Source organism: Calypte anna, chromosome 3 (genome assembly GCF_003957555.1).
Source record: "Calypte anna isolate BGI_N300 chromosome 3, bCalAnn1_v1.p, whole genome shotgun sequence".
NCBI classification, from domain to species: domain Eukaryota; kingdom Metazoa; phylum Chordata; class Aves; order Apodiformes; family Trochilidae; genus Calypte; species Calypte anna.
The window spans coordinates 70,914,999-70,928,643 of NC_044246.1; the positions used below are offsets into that span (position 1 = coordinate 70,914,999).

The following is a 13,645-nucleotide window of genomic DNA, read 5'->3' on the forward strand; positions in this document are numbered from 1 at the left end:
CCTCCTCTTTTTTCCTGTCCACCCCCCCGAGACCAGTTTTCCACTTGGAGGAAGAACACATCCTCTTGCAGGAAAATCTTGAACTCTCTCAAGATGTAGGAAAACTCAGCCCTCTGGACCCACGAAGATGAAGCCACCACTCTGCCCTCCCTCCCCAAGCCGGTCCTCCTCGGTGCCCATGCGGGCCCAGGGGAGCCAGACCCCCGGTGAGGATGGCGAGCGGCTGTTCTTTCCATCCTTCCCCAGGGATGCAGATATTGCCAGGATGATGTGGGACACGCCGAGGGCCCTTTCCAGCCCCCCGCCCCCCAACCCCTCGAAGGGGCGATGTGCGGGAGTGCTGCTGCCCTCTCCTGGGGGGATGCGGGCAGGATGGCCGCTACACCCCTTGGCTGCCAGTTTGCCTGCCTGCTCACCTGCCTGTCCCCCTGCCTGCCCCTCTGCCTGCTCACCTGCCTGCCTGCTCCCCTGCTTGCTCACCTGCCTGCCTGCTCCCCTGCTTGCTCACCTGCCTACCCCTCTCCCAACCCCGTGCTGCTCAGGGTGGTGCAGTGCATGGCCACCCCATCCGCTGTGACAAGCAAACGTAGCTCCGTGACTACCAGCTTGGCTGAAGGTCACTTAGGGGTGATAAGCAGCTTCTGTCCCCATCTCAGGGCTGTGGCTGCTGAATTGGTGCCAGCAGCTCTGCTGCCCAAAAGTTCTTCAATGTTTAGGCTGCACTCCTATTAGTGAACTGAGCATGGGGGGGGAGCATCCTCTCTCCCTGGAAGCACCCAGGCACACACGCACATCCTGATGAGTGGTTTCAGGCTTCCCAAGGTGGTGGCCTTGCCAGATGGGGTGCCCAACCCAGCAGGTGCTGCATAAGGAGGGAATTGTTTGGCCTTGGCCAAAACCTCAGCAAGGCCTGCTCAAAGAGTAGGGCTTAGGGAAAGTTTGGCACCAAGCCAGCGCCTTCACCCTGACCAATTAGCAGGTACAGGCAAGCAGACACAGATTTGACCATACTGTTATTTCTCTGTGACATTTTTTTGACATGGTTTTCATTCATTGCTTTGAAAAACATTTCTTCAGAGGTATTCAGCCCACTCAGAGACGCCAATGCTCTCACCTTTACTGCCACCTTTGCTGTTGTCTTTTGTATTGGTCAGCTCAAACTCATCTTTGACATTTCCACTCTGGGACATTTACTGCATGGCTGGTGCAAAGTGATGGGCAGGAACACCTCCCAAAAAATGAGGTTGCTCCAAGTCCCATCCAACCAGGCCTTGAACACTTCCAGGGAGGGGACAACCAGAACTTTGCTGGGCAGCCACCCTCCCAGCACTGAATTTCTTCCTAATATCTAATATAAATCTACCGTCTCCAAGTTTAAGGCCTTTACTCCTTGCCCTGTCACTACATAGAATCATAGAATCATAGAATTGGCTGGGTTGGAAGGGACCTCAGAGATCATCAAGTCCAACCCTTGAACCACCGTTGCAGTTGCTAGACCATGGCACTGAGTGCCACATCCAGTCTCTTTTTAAATATCTCCAGGGACGGAGAATCCACTACTTCCCTGGGCAGCCCATTCCAATGTCTGATCACTCTCTCTGTAAAGAAATTCTTTCTAATATCTAACCTAAACTTCCCCTGGCACAACTTAAGACCATACCCTCTTGTCTTGTTGAAAGTCGTCTGGCAAAAGAGCCCAACCCCCACCTGGCTACACCCTCCTTTCAGGTACATGCCCTTGTAAGAAGTCCCTCCCCAGCTTTCCTGCAGCCCCCCTCAGGTACTGGAAGGCTGCTATAATGTCTCCCCAGAGCCTTCTCCATGCCGAACAACCCCAGCCCTCTCAGGCTGTCTGTGCAGGAGAGGTGCTCCAGCTTCCTGATCATCTTTGTGGCTCTCCTTTAGACTCGCCCCAACAGCTCCATGCCCTTGTGTTGGGAGCTCCAGAACTGGTCACCGCACTCCAGGTAGGGTTTCAGTAGAGGGGAGTAAGTGGAGAAGAATCACCTCCTTCGACCTGCTGCCGGCCATGCTTCTTTTGGTGCAGCGCGGGACACTTTTAAATCTCCTTTTCGGATGAAAAGGGCGTTACCTGGCACACAAGCTCCATGGAGCAGAGCGCGTCCCCAGCCACATACCCTCCCCAGGGCCACCACACCCCTTGCTCACACCCGGGCCCAGGGACTCCCCAGCGTTCCTCTCCGGGACGAGGTCCGCCCACTCCCCGCCCGGCCCCGCCGCCATCCCCACGCCCCTCGCCGGTCACGTCTCCGCCCCTCTCCTCGCCCTCTTCCCGCCGGGGCCAATGAGCGGCGGTTTCCCGCAGCCCAGGCGGTCCCTGAGCCGGCGCCGCTCTTCCGCTTCCTCGGCGCGGCCGCCATGGCGCCGCTGCGCTTCTTGCTGCGGCTCCTGCCCGCCTTAGCGCTCGCCCTCCGCCCCGCCGCCGGGGAGCCGCGTCGGGCCCTGGCGCTGGAGGCTCTGGGCGAGGCAGAGGAGCTGGCGGAGGAGCTGTGGGACGCGGGGCTGCCCGGCGACCTGCCCGAGTTGGAGCCCGAGTGCAGCCGCCTCCTCACCGCCTTCGCGAATAGCAGCGCGGCGCTGACGGGCTGCCTGGGCCTCCGTGCCCGCCCGGTGCGGCTCTGCCAGGCCTGCCACCTCCACTACCAGCACCTCCTGGCGCAGTACGGCAGCATCGCCCGCGCCGTCGGGGTGCGTCCGAGGGTTCCGGGCGGGCGAAGGGTGGTGCGAGGCTGCCCCGGGGGCAGGGGTCCGGCGTGCGGCCCTGCCCGCGCCCCATTGTCGGTGTGTGGGGGCCTGGGCTGTTTCCTGAAGGCTTCCCAGCCACTTTAGGGCCTGTACCTGAGCATTCAGACGCTGCCGCTGCACCTTGCCCTGCGGCGTGACAGCGGGTGTCTGGCCCGGCGTCTTGCGGAGGGGGTTAGGCCGGGTCTGGGCGCGGCCGGTGCTGGCACCGGTGGCTCTAATTCTGTGAGCAAGGCACTTGTGTTTTGGGGTGAGCGGATCTCCAGCCTGCGAAGGTCAGTTCCCACGCTGTAAGCCCCACCGGGTGCGTAGAGTGTTGGAACGGAGGTATGTTAGGGAAGGAGCTCTGCCTGTAGTGGCTGCCTTCTGCTGGCTGGCGGTGTGGCATGGTCAGTGCAGTTCAGATGCCGGCACGGCAAGGGGTGAGCATCTCCACCTGCAGAAAAAGAGCTGCTGCTCTCTCCAAGTGGAAGAACTTGAGTTATTCTTGCTGATGTAGCAATGCCTAAAGCAGCACTCTGGCTTGCAGGTCTTTGTTGTATAGCACTAGTGAGGAACAGTGACAGAGTTTAATTGCCTTGCTCTTCTTGGAAAATTGATGGTCTCTGAAGCTGGGGCAAGTGGGGAGCCATGTCACTGTCCTTAGCTCCAAAGCTGGTGAAGTGTGTGGCAGCAAACTAGAAGTACGGAGTTCTGGCTGAAGTATGTGGACTCCACCACTGGAAAGCCTTCACTATAGCTGGGTCTTCAGTTTACACCCTCCAGGCTCTTGATAATTTTTTTTCCTTAGTGTTGGATTTTTTTCTTAGTGTTGGTTCATGAGTAGCTTTGCGTCTTCTGATCTGTCTTATTTGTAAAGGTCCTTGGGATAATGCAAGGATGACAGTAGTGGATCAGACAACAGGAACTTTGTTCTCTGGTGATGGCTAGAAGTGGGTGCCCTGGTAAGAGGCAGTGAGTGTTTTTATAGCAGTGTGTGCTTCTAGTCTTGGGTTTTCTACATACATGTTTAGAATCACCATTGACAAGAAAAATCTGTTATCAGGTAAATTTCTGGAGCCGCAGTGTCCTGCTGCAAACCATTCCGCATCTTAGTTGACTATTATGTGAAGAAGTATCACTTTGTCTGAAAAATGCGATTAAAAAAAAATCTTCTGCATTTTCAGCCTGTTTCCCCTCACCACCCCTGTGGCTTTCTTGGAAAAGCACATGTGCATTCATTTGATGGTTGTCCTCTCCAGGACAGATGCCCAGCCAGTGGGCTCCTGGTTTTGTTTGCAAACTTCCAGTCTGTTTATTGTTTCATAGGGAAGCTGTGTTATAACAGTGACTAGGTAATGTCAAAGTGAGGAAAAAATTGAGTGTGTAATTCAGTGGGTACTTTCAGCATGATGTTTTGGCTAGGATTAGGTTGCCAAAGATATCCCAGTATCTAACATATATATAACTCACTGCAGCTGCTGTTCTTGAGTATTTGCAGTCTGGGAGGACTGGTCCATTATGTGGTCTGGAAAACACTTCTGTGTTAGAGAGTGTTTGGTTTTCCTTCTGTGTGTGGATTAACTAACCAAACAAACATAGGAGGTGATCTCTTGCAGCCTCAGTACATAATCACAAATCAGAAATCTGATGGTTTTATCTTTGCCATCCTACAATAGTTACAGTGCAGTGTGAAAGCAGCAGCTGAGTTAAAATTGGAATGTCTCTAAAGTGTAAAATCCTCTAAGCCAATTAAAGAATAAAATACAAATAAATAAAACATATTTAAGGGATTGTATAGGTCTATTTAATTCAATTTTGGATTTAAAGTGCTTTTTCCCACTGTAGAGTTGAGCTGGTGAGGAAGTTTCACAGTTAAAGGCCTTCATGAAGCAACCAGAGAGTTTCCTGCATAAACAACTCTCTTGCATACTTGTTTGTAATTTAGTAGAAACGAAAGTGGGTGAACGTAGGAGTTACCAGTTGTGGCAATATTTGACTTCTGCAGTTGAGACTTCAAGGGAAGCATTTTATTTAAAAAAAAAAAAAACCCACCCTGTTTTAATGAAGAGAGGCAGTAACTGGATCTCTCACGAAACCCTGTAAGGAACAGGTTTCTCGTTAAAGGGATTGTTGTCTTTTATGTCCAGCGTCATTGATCAAAGAGGCTTTTGGCAGCTTTGGCAATTTTGAGTAGTGCTTAAGTCAATTTACCAGCCAGAAAACAGGAGCTAGAGCAGAGGAGTCAGCTGACTGGAAATCATGGTTTCACATCAGTGATTTGAAGGAAAATAAAGCTTTGAAAGAGAAAAACATTGTTCTCAATTCTGATAGGGATGCTTTCTGTTTGTTCTGTAATGGCTTTTATAGTTGCTTTGCATTTTTTTTTATTAGCTTGATTCAGAGAGTAAGTTGCTTTAGGAATTGTGCCAGTAGTTGCTTTGAGGATAGGGTGCATTGAGTGGTTTGCTAAGGCCAGGTGAGCTTGGTACCTACATCTGGGGACAAGGGGAGCTGAGCCTGGCTTGGGGGAGAGGCTGCTTCTTGTCAGAGGACTACTTTCCTGATATTGCTGCATCTGGGGGAAGTTTGGTGTTGATACAATGGTTTTGGACATTTTGAATTTGGTTTTATTTTGAGGCCAGTTTGTTGGTTCAGCTCCTTTAAATATTCCTGTGGTCTAACACTGTTCTCTCTTTCCTTGAGCTGGGTTCTGGGGCAGCAGCCCTGAAACGGATGACTATGAGCTGCCTGGCAGAGGAGGCCCCATCTCTGCTTGCTTGTTTTTTTCTTTCAGTCTCATTTTTGACTGGTTTGTATGCAGTCCTGGTAGGTCTTCAAAGACCATTTTCAGTAAGCTGTGTTGCTTTTAGTATGATTTGGAGGATCAAAAGATTTTTTATTGTTCCATCAATTTTGCTCTGCCTAATAAATAATACCATTGTGATGAGATGTGATTGCTTAGCTGTGCTTACTTAAAATATGTTTAAAAATTTTCCCTTTTTAATTTTAACAATTGCTTTTTTTTTTTTTTTTATTTTTATTTTTATTCTAGAATTCTTCTGAGAGCCACAATTGTGCCAAAAGCATCTTGACCTCAGACAGACTGCAGATAGTTGTGACCCTTTCAGAGTTCTTTAACGAAACCTGGGAGGCAGCCAACTGTGCAAGTATGTGGCTTGTTCTGTAGCTTTCATTCTACTGTTATGACTTAGCTTAACTCTGCCCCTAAAAATTGTATGTATTTGTTTGGTTACAGGCAGTATAACAGAAATCCTAAACTAAAGTAGCTCCAGAGAGGGGTACCAGAGCTTTGTATTTCGTAAGGGATACTGCCAAAATCTGAGGGCACTAGTTTGTTGGGAAAATTAGTTGTTAGCTAATTATTTTTCTGCAGTTCTCTCAAAAGGTAGTCATGATAGGATTCTCTGTGATGTACAGACCCTGCTGGAAACTTTGCTTTGCTTCTTTGTGGTTTCCTCTGTTTTTCCCAGTCTTCCCTTTTCTAAAAAACCTTAAATAAGAAGCTTTTCCGTGTTTGTTAGTAAAGTTAGTGAGTCTGGAATGCTTACATGCTGAGCAGTATCTGCTTCCCCAGCCATGCTTTTTATTTCATTTCATTCTAAGGTTAGAGGATGTCCAAATCTATCCCTCTGTCTCTCTCTCCTCATGCTGACAATGCTGTGCCACACTTAGAATCAAACTATGGCTTTTTGCCATTCCCCTGGTGTGGGAAGTGGGACACTACACTAATAAGTGCACTAGGAAACAGTGGGAACAGCACTATGCAGTTGAGTGTTGAAGACCTTGGGTTTGTTGCAGAGTGCCTTGAGAGTCAGCTTTCATTTGTGAGCCTGGGCAGCATGAAAGCTGGAAATGGTTTGAAGGATGGAAAGGCAGCACAGGGGCAGCTGAGCAGCCTCTGACCTGTGTCTAGCAGAATGCTCACCCTCAATACTGGCAGTGCTTCCTTCCTTCAGAATTTTCCAGGATGTTGGCTTGCTCTCACGGTGCTGTTGCTGAACATTTAAGTTGCCAAACCACTGTTTTTTTCACGGGTCTGTCTGGTTAGAGCACCTGAAGTAGGATGAGATGGACAGAATCAGTAATATTGATAGGGCTGAGCCTGTGACTGTTAGAGAAGCCCCAGAGCTTTGCTTAAAGCTGGTGAAATGGTCATCTCTTAAATATTAATAAACTATACTCTGACTTCTACTGTTGTGTTCGTGGTCTAGCTGTTTCCTGGGTGCTCTCAGGTTTGTTTCATCTGCTGGTGCTTCAGCTTTTTCGTAATGCCTGTGACTGTTGCTGGGCAAAGCCGGATTTGTGGGCTAGAAAATAGAAGTAATGTCTTGTTTTATCTTAAAGTCCAAAGATAATTCAGACCCCCTCTTCAGAAAGCTCTTGATTATAGTCTTCATCTTTCACTTAATCAAGGGCAATTAATTCTGAAATCTGTTCTCGATGAAGAGTTAGGTCAGCAGGTCTGAGACATCAATGGCAGGCAGATGAGGGAACTGCAGTGTTGACTAGACCTGTCTTTTATAGTCGAGAGCTCTTTTTGCAGGAGAGGAGTGTCTGGGGCTTGTCAGCTATGGAAATGTTAGAAATTAGAATATCCTGATGTTTTTTTTTTCTCTTTGACAGATTGTTTAAAGAACAACAGTGAGGGATTATCAAATTCTACTGTAGAATTCCTGGATTTATTCAATAAATCTCTGACATGTTTTGAAAATAACCTTCAGGTATTTATACTGTGTATTTAAGAGAAGTATTAAATCTTCTAATTGCTATACAAATCCTATTTATGCTGAACAAACTGCAGATACAGATTAGGCAAATAAATTGCTGGTGAGTTTGTGAATTTTAGGCAGATAAAGCAGTGATCTGTAAAATGCGGATGTTTACAGATTGAGAGCCTAAAATTAATTCTAATTGATATTCACCTTGACTTCATTTTGTATGTAATTGTAGTGCTACTTCACATCAGAATTTCTGAATTCACAATAGTTTGTAATTATATAGTAAAAAATGGCATGTCTGCATGCTGTCTTTTTCTGTCTTTGTGCAATTGTCTTCTGACTTAACAATTTTATCTTTAAATAACCTTTTGATAATATGGAATAGAAAGACATGATACCTTAAATCATTGCAACAATTGTTTTGATTAGTAAATTTATTGGTAAAGGTTGTCTATACTGCAAAAACAATATAACTTAGTGAAATAAATGTGGTAATTGTCCTCAAACAAAATGCCCTGAATAGCCTAAGAAACTGCATGTATCCATTTCAGTCATTTCAGAAACTGGCCAAGTTCAGGGATCATTCAGTAATAGAAGTGGGAGATTATGGGCATGGGACAATATCTGAGGGAACTGCCTGCTTTTTTTTTATTATTAATGATTTATAGGAAATGTGCCTTTATAGGCCTTGGTCAGGAGCAGCATGAACAGGCCTGTCAATCACTTTAAGTGCCTGAACTAGGGCTTCACCCAGGGGTAGGTGGGTAGTTGGTACAAGCATTTCTGGATTGGAGTATCTTTAGAGATTGTAGTTGTATTTTCAAGTGTGTCATATGGCATTCAGGGGTGGTGAAGGCTGCAAATGAAAAGGATAACTTACTGTTGCACAGTCTGTCCCCTTTAGGTTGCTACTGCTGAGCTATACCAACAGTTGTTAGGTATGGCCAAACAAAAAACCCCAAACTATTAAGGAATCAGATATCTGTGGTTTCAGAAAAACATTTGATTACTAGTAATTTTTTTTTTCCTCTGGGAACTTTAAAAATAAACATTTGCATAAAAAGGCAGTTCAAAGAGCAGTTTGAGCTGTAGAACCTGCAGGAAATGGATCCCATACCTAGTGAAGTAGAATCCCTTCTCCTGCATTCTCACATGAGTTTTCCATCTGGGACTTTATCAAATATAATAAAAATCTGCATTTTGTTCAAACTTGATTCGAATTTGAAAGGTTTCTTTGGTTGTTTGTTTTTTATTTTTTTAAATAATGTGTTAAACCAGCAGTCATACAGAGTTTTATAACCCTAGGGACAAGCCATCTATCTGACACCAAATAACTACACAGAAGTCTGTAAAAACTGCAACGAAACCTACAGAATGCTGAATGACCTTTACAACAACTTGCAGAGGCTGAACAGGCAAGGTGGGGAGTCCGGGCACCCCACACATTTGTGCATTGATGTGGAAGATGCAGTAAGTATCTACTGATACTCAACAGGGAGACCTTCTCAGGGAGTTCTTTATTAATCTGTGACACTTGTACTTATCATGATAGAGATGGCCTTTTCCTTTCTGGTGTGGGATGGTACTGGCAGCAGTGCCTTTGTCAGGCTGATGGGACATCCTGGTAGGGCTGTCTTGCTAGGTCCTGTCCTCAGTCAATGTGGCAGGAGCATGACAAGCTCCTCATCACTGGGGTGCATTCTATTTTTTTAAGTGGTTCTACTTTAATTTCTCATTACCACAAAGGACTCGGAAAAAAAAATTATTAAAAAACCCTTACTCTTCTGGCTTTTAATGTGAAACTTTACTGCTATTGTTCCCTAATAACTGATTCCTTATTAGAGCAGATGCTTCTAGGGGTCCTCAGCATTGATGATATGTGTGTGTAGGAAAAGACTGGTTATGCTGTGGGGTTTTAAGTGGTTGGGAAAGAAGAGTGCTGTCAAAAGTATGGGATGACAGGCAGCCAGTGAGTTCTCCAGGAAACAGGCATGTGGGGATGTCTACAGTGTATCCAAGCATAGTCTGGGCTTGAAGCTTGCAAAAGTTTTGATGTGAAATTTTGATTCCATTTAAATTATCTGTTTCTGCATTGCCATGGATTTTCTGGGTTGGGGAGGGGTGGCAGGGAGTGGATCTGTTTAAAGTGTTACTTTCTGAGGTATTATTTGAACACTGGAGTGTCTTGAGGCCCGAGTGTTTGCTGTGCAGCACAGCAGAAACCCACGTCCTTCCTTTCACGGCTTGCTTATGTTTTTCTTTTAGATGAACATCACTCGGAAGCTTTGGAGCAGGACGTTCAACTGTTCCCTCCCCTGCAGTGATACAGTCCCAGTGATTGCAGTTTCATCCTTTATCCTTTTCCTACCTATAGTTTTTTATCTTAGTAGTTTCCTTCACTCGAAGCAGAAGAAGCGGATCCTCATTTTGCGTAAGTGTTGGTGCTGGCGTTTTGCTGCTGGAGTTGGGTGGTGCCAGGGACTCTCTTGGCTCCCCTGGGAGAGGGGGCCCAGCCAGCTCTGCCTGCAGCTGTGCTGACGGCACTAATAGCAACTATTAGGCTGCTGCTGTCCCCTGAAGAAGGGTAGTAAAGAGCTTCAGCCATATCTTTTCATTAAAGTTTCTGGACGTGAACAGAAAGCTGTTTTGCAAGTCTGTCAGATAAATAGAGGGAGTGGAGAGACTAGTTTTGTGGAATTCTTTGTGTTTAATTTTCATATAATTTTTCCCTTTCTAGCCAAGCGCATCCAGTCAAATGCCAGTCTTGTGAACATCCAAGAAAAATACAGCTGAGCTGCAAAACAAAACCTGAGAACTGCTGCTGGTATACAGTGGGTACAATTGTGTTGGAATGAGGCCGGCACAAAAGAGGAGTTAATTATGGTTTAGTGTAATGATACAGAGCAACACAAGTTAAACAAAATGCTGTCTGACTTCTAAGCGAGGATATTAACCAACATGACAAGGCAGGGCTGTGTGACACTGTATGGACTCTGGTTTTGAAAAAAATTGTGTTTTTTCAGTCTTGGGCTGAAGCTGGTGTTTTTCTGTTCTGAAGCTTTTGTATTTCTCATCAATAGAACAGTTATGCTTTCCTTGAACATTTTTCCCCCTTCTTTAATTTATCGTATTTGTTTCACAGAAACCTGAGATTCTGAACCTTTCTGAGGAGATTTTAATTGTCAGACAACTTGAAATAATATTTGATATTTCTGCTTGAAACATTGTTTAATTCCACATAATAGTCGGTTTTGCCAGACTCAGGATGGACAGGAAACCTTTAAAAAGAAAAGTTCCCATTTTTCTTATACCTCTAAAGTCATGCTGCTGGTCTCACTTGAGGAAACAAAAAAAAAGACAGACAGACATGAAATATGCAGAGGAAGTGGTAATATATAATGTCCAAAGCCAGCAACAAAAGCAACAGAACTGCCAGAGCTAGACATGAATAATAATCATTGATGACTACGGTATTCAGCTATCTCTGAAGCAGGCAGCATGTTTAGTCATTTGCACAGTTTACCACTAAAATAATGGCTTTTCAAATTTTAATTTTCAGAGGCTTATTGTAGATGTCTGCTTGGGTAACTGAATGCTTCATGATTTGCCTGTTTATTGTGTTGTTTCCTTTCCTTTTTAATTATTGAGAGGGTTTTTTTGGTTTGGGTTTTGGGGGTTTTTTTTGTGCTTTTTTGAGTGAAAAGTGAGGTTAAGTCAAGTCACTGGAGGTGCTGAATTCCCTGGTGTAGAGCTTGGTATGGCTTAATACAGTAGTGTTTACAGGAACTTAATAGGGTAAAAGTTACTCATTCTAGATAATAATGTATTTTAGTGATAAGTGAACCCGGGGGGTTCTCTAACTTAAAAACTGTCCTGATGGACAATGAGACACTGTGTTGGGAATAAATGACTTTCAAAAAATATTTTCAAAGATTAGACCTGTGAAATAAGTGAATGTAAAAAAATTCAAGCTTGCAGGATTCCAAAGCTGATGGAGAAATTGGTACAATAAATGCAGGGATGGATGGTGCTGCTTGGCAGGCTGTGTGCACAGTTCAGTGACTGCAGCAATACAAACCATTCAGTTTGGTGATGATGGTCCTGATTTGGGAGAGTGGTGGGGTTTAAACATTTTATAGCTGTACAGGTTAATGAATGGCAGTGTCTTTACTCCTATTTTTAAATGTGTTTTGTAACACTGAGATGAAAATCAATGGCTGTTATAGCTAAAAAATTGAATATCTCTTGGAATCTGTGTTTCTGATATCTGTCAAAAAAACCCTCTGGAACAGTCTTGTGTATCTGACTTGCTTTGGAGCCTAGAATGTTAAATTCTTTCTTTGCACTAAGGCTCAAATAAATATGTAACAGTGTAACAGAACACTCCTGAAGCTCTTCAAGTAATCGGTTTTCTTGGGTTTCTTGGTTTGTGGTTTTTGGTTTTTGTTTTTTTTTTTGTCTTGAGTTGGTGTGGATGGTACTATCAGTTTTAAAGTCAAGTTGACAGTAAGTTTAAAATTAAATACTGTGTTAGTGATTGGTCCCACCCACATTATTGTCTTTTTATGTTTTGTCAGGTAGAAGTATTAATCTCCCATTGTTAAACCTGTGAATTACTAGGTCAACAGTCAGTTTGTTATGGGTCAACAACAACAAAACTGTTTCTCATGCTTATTTGTAAAGTTAAACTTCCTGTGGCTGGGAGAGACATGCTGCCTTTAAAAACAAAAAAAGATTATTTTTTATATCTCTTATTCTTAAACTTCAACTTTCTGGGACTTACTCAGCTGCCTGCTCTAATAGCATTACATTGATTTGGGACATCATATGATTGAGAGCTGTTCAAAGCAATCTTTCATTCGTGCAGATAAAGCCAGTTTGTATGTGCAGCATTTCAGAATGACAGCTTTTATACTGTAAGCAGTGGCTTTTTGAGCACATTCATGTTAAGTAGGTCTGAAAGTCATTACTTTTGGATATGGTGGTTAAGCACTTTAAAAAAAAATTAAAAAATAAAATAATAAAATCAGCTTTTCTTATTTTCCTGGCAGTTAAGCCAAACGGAAATACTCATGTGACTTTTGTTGGTTTTTATTTTAAAGCAGCAGCAAAGTTTACACTTCAGATTTTTAATAGTGCATCTACTCTTTTATCCTTTTTCTTCACCCCCCCTTCCCCCCCAGTTTGTACTACTATGTTTCTTTACACAGTGTTATATTTTTGGTGGGATATTTCATATATAAATTGATTGAATTCTCTTTATAATCTATTTCTTAGAGAAATACAGAAGCACACAGTCTGTGTTGAATGAGAATTAGAATTCTTTTTTGCTGCTAGTCTTTCATTTTGGTTTATTTTTGCCTTTTTGGTATTATATGTACTAACAAAGATGGACTTTGAAATACTAGTTGTTTGTATCTTTTTTTGTGCAAATAAAGGTTTCTTACTGTGGGGTAGCACTTTGATTCATATTTATACTTCCTCGGAAGCCTCTCAACACAGAAAGTCAGCTCTAATAAAGGTTGTCAATAAACAGTGAACAGTGTGGTTACTTAATTGCTTCATTTGTAGTAGTTTTACACTCCTGCTGTTCTGGGTTTGTGTTCAGAAACACCTGCTTATTATTTCTCATTATGCCATTTGCAGGAAAACGGCATCAGAAAGATGTTTCCAAAGCAGTTCTGCACCGAGTTACAGAGCAAATGAACTCCAGCTAGAGTTTCATCTTGGTCAGTACAATGGAGTTTGTGTGTGTGTGTGTGTGTGTGTGTGTGTGTGTGTGTAAGGCTAGGGGGGTGACTTGCTGTCCTTGTGGGGAAGCTTTTGGTTGCTGCTCTGCTGCCTCTTGCAGCTTCACAGGCACAGTGTTGGGACTACTGTTGAGCTGGAAGATATCTTTAAAAAGGGCAATGTGGTGCCTCACCATGGAGAGAGCTGGGTGTCTCACCTGGTGGTGGAAGGCTTGTGCACTCGTGGTAGGATGTGGGTATCTTGAAGGCAAGTGTAAATCAGTGTGTCACTTGCAAAGGACTTCCAGGAAGGGAGCAAGTAAGGATGGCAACAGGGACTTGATTCTGTGTTAGTTAATAGCTGCTTTGTTCTGGGAGGGTACCTGAATTGTGTGGTGCTGTGGATGGTGTTGAAGTAATCCTGGGTCAAAG

The 13,645-nt window shown here is 44.3% G+C and overlaps 1 protein-coding gene across 1 annotated transcript; it reads left to right on the top strand.

Annotated features, from left to right (window-relative positions):
* Positions 1–2,374: 2,374 nt before the first annotated feature.
* On the top strand, positions 2,375–13,024 carry OSTM1 (osteoclastogenesis associated transmembrane protein 1). Its single transcript, XM_008504280.2, has 6 exons — positions 2,375–2,709; positions 5,798–5,912; positions 7,390–7,487; positions 8,790–8,954; positions 9,750–9,915; positions 10,222–13,024. The coding sequence occupies exons 1-6, from the start codon at positions 2,380–2,382 to the stop codon at positions 10,275–10,277; spliced, it is 930 nt and encodes a 309-aa protein (XP_008502502.2). The 5' UTR covers positions 2,375–2,379; the 3' UTR covers positions 10,278–13,024.
* Positions 13,025–13,645: the final 621 nt, after the last annotated feature.